The sequence below is a fragment of the Quercus lobata genome, chromosome 12, assembly GCF_001633185.2.
Source record: "Quercus lobata isolate SW786 chromosome 12, ValleyOak3.0 Primary Assembly, whole genome shotgun sequence".
NCBI classification, from domain to species: Eukaryota; Viridiplantae; Streptophyta; class Magnoliopsida; order Fagales; family Fagaceae; genus Quercus; species Quercus lobata.
In genome coordinates this window covers 29,083,621-29,091,536 of record NC_044915.1, presented here as the reverse complement: position 1 = coordinate 29,091,536, position 7,916 = coordinate 29,083,621, and the positions used below count along the sequence as shown (strand labels likewise).

The 7,916-nt window shown below is 34.7% G+C and overlaps 1 protein-coding gene across 1 annotated transcript; it reads right to left on the bottom strand.

The window, feature by feature from the left end:
* Positions 1–277: 277 nt before the first annotated feature.
* LOC115972131 (exosome complex exonuclease RRP46 homolog) lies at positions 278–6,136 on the bottom strand. The gene is made up of 9 exons (XM_031092298.1): positions 6,018–6,136; positions 5,751–5,889; positions 5,550–5,663; positions 4,800–4,900; positions 3,512–3,532; positions 2,516–2,588; positions 2,372–2,439; positions 1,861–1,993; positions 278–630 (listed from the first exon to the last, which is right to left on the bottom strand). The coding sequence occupies exons 2-9, from the start codon at positions 5,854–5,856 to the stop codon at positions 515–517; spliced, it is 732 nt and encodes a 243-aa protein (XP_030948158.1). The 5' UTR covers positions 5,857–5,889; positions 6,018–6,136; the 3' UTR covers positions 278–514.
* Positions 6,137–7,916: the final 1,780 nt, after the last annotated feature.

Here is a 7,916-nt window from a genome sequence, read left to right as displayed (position 1 = left end):
AATAAGACAGACTGGCTGTTCCAAAATAAAGGTATCATTGCTCGTGAGATTCTCAGTTCCAAACACACCTATTTTTTGGCAGAACCTGTTTTTGGTCGCATTGAAAGCTTGGAAGGCCATGCGAATATTCCTGTTTCAATATATATATATATATATATATATTTTTTTTTTTTTTCATGCATAAAAACAAGGAGTCCCTTTTAGAATTTATGTTTCATAGGCATTTCTACCAAGCAACAAGTCAAACACAAGTTAGAGTAAGAGAAAAAGGGGAACATGGAAATAGCAAATAAGCTGGGCCAGATTAATTCTTCACATAAAGTATTATACTACAACATGTAATGGCATTAATAGTACTAGACCAAACTTATACCACACCCCCCCCCCCTTTTTTTTTGGAGAGGGTGATTCCTAGGCTCAAATCCCCGACATGTCACTTTGGGTGAATGGTGTTTGCTATCACACAAGGCCTGACCTCTATAAAAGTAAAAACTACTTACAGTAACATTCAAAATCAACCAGCTTTACTTAAGTCACCGGCAATTTGTGGTTGCAAGTTCCTTCTAAGCACAGTAGACATCTTAGCAGTAGCAGCACGCCCTCGTTCAAGACAGTTAAGATAATCATCCACTGGAGCAGTTTTTAAACAAGAACCAAATTAGATCAAGAATCAGAACTCCAGAACCCATATAAAGACACATTTAAACTAATGAGACAGACAAAAACATCCTCTAACCCAGTCAAAGTTTCCAATTGCATGTCATATAGAAGACCAAACATGAAGAGCAGTTGATAATTCAGGTGAGCTACGTTGCACTTCACTCTCACAAATATGCCAACCTTTATTAAGCTAGGAGGATAATAACACACAAATTTGATCCAGGATTAGAAGTGTCAATACTAATAACAGCAAAGCCAATTTTCCAATGGACTTGCCTTCCCAGGAAGACCATTTAATGGTCAACTAGAGAACAGCTCTTTTACAATTACTAGATGCCCATGGGATGCAAGGCTTATATGTAAATAAAATGAAATGAAATGAAATTTATTTTAAATTACTTGTAACTTTTTACTTTTGTTAATAGAATTTTAGTTGAAGTAAAAATTACTTGAGAGTTTTAGTATTAGAATTTTATGTAAAGTAAACTGTTGGCAACAGAGTTTAATCTACGGTAAGCTATGTTAATAATTAATTAGAGTGTAGACACTTGTCACAAAACAAATATACCCAACTTTTATTATATAATATATTTCTTTCTGCCATATCTATAATAGCAGGTTGGCAACACCTACAACCAAAAAGGAAACCAAGTTTTTAGTGGTTTAATGCCTATTGCCCTATTGCTGACAGAAACCATGAGAAGCTGTTGGGTATTCAGAATGAAGCACTCCATCCAAGAAATTAAATTAATCGATTGATCAGGATGGAAAATTGCACCTGCCAGTCAATTGGAACAAATGCCCACTTAACCTCGAAACATTAATTATTGAAACTTAATTAAGGAGCCATTAAAAACTAAGGGTAAAGAAACAACGAGCTTATTGCAAAGAACACTGACAAAATATTGAATACAGATGATATTTGTTTTCTTTTTTTGATAATGTAGGGAACCTTTCTAAAGAAGAACCCTTTGGACTCCCTCTAGCTAATAAAACCAACGGGCAACTTTGGACTCCCTCTAGCTAATAAAACCAACGGAAAACTAACCCCACCTACCAGAATCATTTCCTAGGTAATCCAGGGGCATTCAACCTAACAAGCTAAGCACATTATGCTCATGCCCAGAAGCTGAATACATATGATGAATGACAAACAAATGTTTGAGATTAAGAGATGAAACAATTAAAGCGTGATAATACCTGACATTGCACCCTGGGTACCAGATGTTATAACCCCATGTTCCATTGGTTCACCTTGTACCTTTAATGATCCCTCTGGGCGAACTGAGAGAATCGAGTTTGGAAAGACCAAATATGCATATGCTTTCATACTCTGCAAAAATTTCAGACAATGTTAAGCTTGATACTTCTTAAGTATAAACCAAAGCAACCTGACATTTACATCCTCAAAATATCTACCCTTTAAGCCTTAGAGAATTTTATTAAAAAAAAAAAAAAAAAAAAGTTACATTTCTTTTTGAATAGGTACGTTTCTTATCACAATGGAAAACTACAACAGTGCAATCATATTACATATGACCACACTCACGAGGGAATGAGTTTTCTCCTTTTCAGCTTAAGAAATTTGAAACACTTTGGAGTCTTATCCAGACTGTAGTATAAAAAAAGTGTATTTAAGTATGTCAATTCACTTAATATCATGCACAACCATAAGAAATACTAAAATGTAAAAGAAGAAAAGTACAGTGACCTGCTCTTCTAGCTTGGTGGGGTCCAGTATGATGTATCCACTATCTGCCAAACAACAACAGATTGCAACTGCAAAGAAAAGTTTGAAACAGTCAGTGCACACCATCAAACAGAAATATGGAAGTTAACCATTACTCTTAATTACCAGCAAGATGCTTCAGTGGAATTCCAGCATCTACAAGAGCAGCACATGCTGCATTGATGGCACATGGGAGAAGCTATACAACAAATTTAGTAAAGGAGTTTTTTATCACATTGACATATAAAATAAGAATACAAAGAATAAGGTGAGGGAGAGAAGCTGGCAAATTTTACAAGGCATTGGTCAGTATTCTTTTTTTCCTTTTCCTTTCATAAGTGCCTAGAACAGGATAATTGATGTCTCAAGGTAAAAAAAGTTAATTCCTTCTATACCTCCACAGCACTAAAATGGCACGAGTCAACCCTTTGAAAAGTGTCAACGCAATTGCATTTGTGTACTTGTTATGAAAGACACCAGTCATTACCAAAAACAAATAAACATAGATAAACTCTTCCAGGGAATTTAAAAAGAAAAAAAAAAAGCAATACAATACGAAGGTCAAATAATTGCATTCCATGTGAAAAAAAAAATTGAAAGAATACTTGTAAAATTTCCAATAGTTGGGGGTGGGGGAATATAATCCTTGGATGTCTCCATTGGAAACACCAAGAAGTGCCAATTGAGCTACAAGACTCTTAGCTATAATTAAAGGGATCAAATCCAAGGGACATCCAAACACATCCTCACTAATGAATTCCTAAGTACGAATTATTAAAAACTAAGAGCACAAATTTTAAAACGTTATAAGAGCAGCTCTATCAACTCAGATGAAATGGCTTCAATGTAAGACAAAAAATAAAATAAAAGGTTAAAAGCAAAAAGAAAATAGCCCCTTGATGTAAATCTTATGAGGATTTTAAAGCATAAAAACCAACATTTGTAGAGCACAAGTTCAGCAAAGATCAGCAAAGAATTGCATGGTGGGTCTTAAACCCATGGACCTCAGCCTGCATGTTGCTCTTACAAGGGAAGGAGATGTATCTGAGCTAGGACTCATTAGCAGCCCACCAGAACTGCTATGACTCTATTACATCAAAGACACATAACCGTGAAGGATACAGCCCCATCATCATTGATAACCTGCAACAGAAACATGAAAAAAATCAGGAGATGCATGAACCTATTTATTATATAAAAACTTTTTAATAGCTTTAAAATAATATGCATCAACACCTAAGGCAAATGAAGAATTATGTGCCCTCTCAGTTATGAGCTACACAATTTAAGAGATAAATATGCTTGCCAATGCCATGCTGTCAAAGGTGAAAGATGACCTCAAGGTGCCAAGTCCTTATATCACTTAAGGAGTGCAGCACTAATAATGCGCCAGGCACTCACCTCAAGAGTCTGGGACTTATGCAAGGCACTTGCCTTTAGCACTTGGGACATTATGAAAGGCCTCACCTTGACACTCACCTTCAGTGCCTGGGACATTATGCAAAAGGCCCTCACCTAAGAGCTGTTTGGGGGTGTTCATGGTGACTATGCAAAACAATTGGGAAAATATTTGTGGCTTGGGTGTTATGCTACCGGTTGAAGCCTTTAAGTGTGGGTATTTTGGGGTGGTGGCACAGTATTTTGGGTTCTAATTCTATTGGGTGTGATATAGGTTAGGTGTGAAGCAGTCACAGCAGGACTGGGCTGGGATAAAGGAGGGAGGAGAGGATACCATCTAAGATATTGCAAGGAATATAGGATTCAAGAGGAGAAGGCAATGCTACTATCAAGAGTATTGACAGAGGTAATACTCATGGTTGACCCTTTTTTTTGGTGTTTCATTGGGGTGTTGGCAATTGTGTTTGAGAGATTTCGGATCAAGTTCTGCCTTGGTTGGTGTGGTTAAGTGGGAGAGTTCTGTTGGGACTTGGGATACTTTACAAATCTAGCTGAAGATGTTGGTGGGCATACGTTTGTTGTGGGTCTCAACCATGGTGGGCAGCAAAATAAGAAAAGAAGATATGAGGAAGAAAATAAAAGACAGAATTTAAAAATAAAAAATACTAGTGCCGCTTCAGTTAAAAAGTCCACAACAACAATCTAGTCAGCATGCCATTAATCACACATGCAAATAATTGCAGAAGTAATGGAGGGTCTAAATTATCACATTTTAAATATCAGAGGAACCAAAATCAAATTTACCCCAAATTTCAAGCACCAAATTGTAAAACTAGAATTTACCCTAAAATTTATATGAAACAAACAAATATAGAATGTACAAGATGACAGCATCAAGCTCACCTATTCAAACTAGAGTCTGTAAGTTGCATGACTAATAGGGGAAAAGCTAAAGCAACATAACATCAAAGATAAAGACAGAAAAATTGTCCACTTGAACCAAAACTATTACCTGAACTATAACTGATGTTGTGGTATTTGGATTGATATTCAAAATGCAAATGCTTTGCAAGGTCCTCTTCACTATCATCTCATACTCCCTTTCCAATTTTCCTGAACAACGGAGAAATTTTTTACACGTTTAAACAGCATGAGTCAAATAAGCCACAGTTATAGTTCATATAAAACCCATAATCCACTCAAAAGACAACACGTTCCTATCTTACAAAGTGACAAGCCCAAAGCTACAGTTAGATGCAATTCACGGAGTAGAAGCATATCAACTGTGAAATTATTTTGGTTTCATGTGGTTAACTAGCTTCAAGCAAGGTTATTTAGCACCAATAAAATGCTAAACTAAATTCCTGCATTAATTTTCCAAATACATATATCCCAAATCCTATCAAATATTATACATGTTGAGAAAACAAACCACTAATGATTTCATGGGATCTGTTAAAATGGCACATTTTGAAACTTTGATTATAAGATTCCATGAGGAATCCAAGTAAGAATCTATAGAAGTATCTTCATCCATTGCAATAGAAAACAATTCTTGATACAATTCTTTCAAATTCTCACACCATATATCATGAAATAAAATTGCACTCTACTGTCACCCCCGACCACAAAACTAATGTTGTTCACGAATCTATACCAACTCGCCCTTACTAACCCCATTGTAATAGTAGGCATATTATATTGTAATAGGTAAACATAGACCATTTAATAGTTGGGCAATAAAAACAGATACAGAACTCACCAATCTGCCCTGACTTAGGCTTCCAAATAACTTCAATGCAAGCCTTCTCAGGGTTTTCATTCTTCTTTGTTCCGGCTTTTGGTCCATACACTGCAACAAGAACTTTGGTATCCCCTAAAACACAACAACAAAAAATACCCACTATTGACAAATGCCCAGGAAAATAAAAGCCAATCAAAAGTTTAAGGGAAAGTTTTTTACCTTGAGTCCAACTGGCAGAGCCATGAGCACGGTTAAGGATATTGCGGGAACAAGCAAGGGGTCTCAACTGGTTTGCTTTACGGCCATCTAATCTATCTATTTCCATTGCCTAATCTTCCAAAGCTAAAACCAACAATTTCTTCAACAGGAAAAAAAAATATCATCAAAAAATTTTACAAGAAAAAAAAAAGTAGAGAGTAACCAACAACACAATGCAAAACTTAAGAGGGTTCATGGTGACAGAGAGAGTGCAGGTGATGTTCTTACAGTGAATGCCTAGAGAGAGTGTTGTCTTCTTCACGCCGCTAGGTTGAGGAGATGTTACCGTGTGTTGTGTGTGTATGTGTGTGAGAGACTTGTGAGGGCCAGAGGGAGCTTGAATTCGATGGCTATGGTTGGGAATTGGGTTGGGTTGGGTCAGGTAAGACTGCTAGCTACGGAATTCGGTTTTGCTGCCCCTAAAAGCCCAGCCCAAGTCACAATATCTGAAAATTAATTTCAGAATTTGCATGTACAGTTTACACTCGGCCTACACAATTTTGTATATTCAAAGTGCATAACTTTTCAAATAATTCAAATAATTTTTTAAACTTAACTTACATTGCAAGTCCGTAGTTTTTTTTTTTTTAATTTATTTATTAAGTTTTTAAATTAAAAAACTAAAACAAAAATATTTCTTGAAATTTGCCAATAGACTGTGCCGAAGGTGGCCACCAATCTTGAGGAGAAGAAGCAGTGGATCACACCATTGTAAGTGTAAATCATTTACTATTTACCACTTTGACTTTTGTTTTCTTCTTGGGTAAATTACAATTTACACTCCTAAAATTTGAAAATATTTAGATTTTACACCCTAAAGTTTCAAAATTTGACTTTTACCTTTTAAAATTTGAGGGTGAATTTTACACCATAACGTTTCAGAATTTGGATTTTACTCCGTAAATTTTAGTTATGTTTGGATTTTACTTCCTAAAGTTTGAGGGTGTTTGAATTTACACCCTAAAGTTTCATAATTTTGAGTGTAAAATCCAAACACCCACAAACTTTATGGGGTAAAATCTAAATTCTGAAACTCCAGGGATGTAAAATTCAAATACTCCCAAACTTCGGAAGAAAAATCCAAATTCTAAACCTTCAAAATGTAAAATCTAAACATCTCCAAACTTTAGGAGTGTAATTTGCCATTTACCATTTCTTTCTTATATTAACATTTGTTATTATCTGTGGATTCCAATTAGCTTAACTAATGAAGTCTCTGATAATTGAATAAAATATCTGGGGTTCAATCCTCGTCTACACTAAAAAAACGACCAGTATCTTGATCTGATAATAAAAAGCTATCATTAGGAACAGACGTTATAGGTTGAAACTGTCTCAAAAGACATTTGTTATTATCTCTTTGGAAACGAACTTCTTGTTTCATCTCACACTAAACGATGTGGCTTCCATGGTTGGATTAATTTATAGGTAATAGAGAAAGAAGCTTTCGCAATGCTGTGTTTGTTTTAAGGTTGAGACCAGAGCACTTATTCTTTAGTATAAGTGGGCAAAGTTTGGCAACAAACACTACGCTTAATTTTTTTTTTTTGTTGTATATGAATTTTGACAAATCTACCATTGGATTACGTTTTATTCTTAATTTTTCTTTATTTGTAAAATTTTTAGATGATTAAAGATCAAAGTCTTAATATAAAAAAAATAACTATATCATCAATAAAATGTTTAAATCTCAAGTTTTTATAGTATGGAATTATGTATAAAAAATAAGTTTATGAATTGAATAGTAAATAATATTGTCAATTCAACTACAAGGCCTATAGTAATTTGACATATATGTTAAGAACATAAAGAACATTTAGATTTTTAAAATATGTAATCATATTAATTTTTTGAGCGGGAGTTGTAGTCATAAGATACAACCAAGTTTATAACTTAATTTTTTTTCAAATAATAGGAGAAATTGTTTTTCCCTGATTTATTTTATTCAACAGAAAATCGAAACTGAAGTAAAATTAAAGGACTGAATCTAATCTATATATATATATATATATATACACTATTAATAACAGGATTCCTAGCTGTTACAGGAGCAAGAGTCACTACTTTATGGATGTTTCAAGGCAAAGTACTTTCCAAGATGTTGCATCCTAGAAGCAGGGCTGGCCC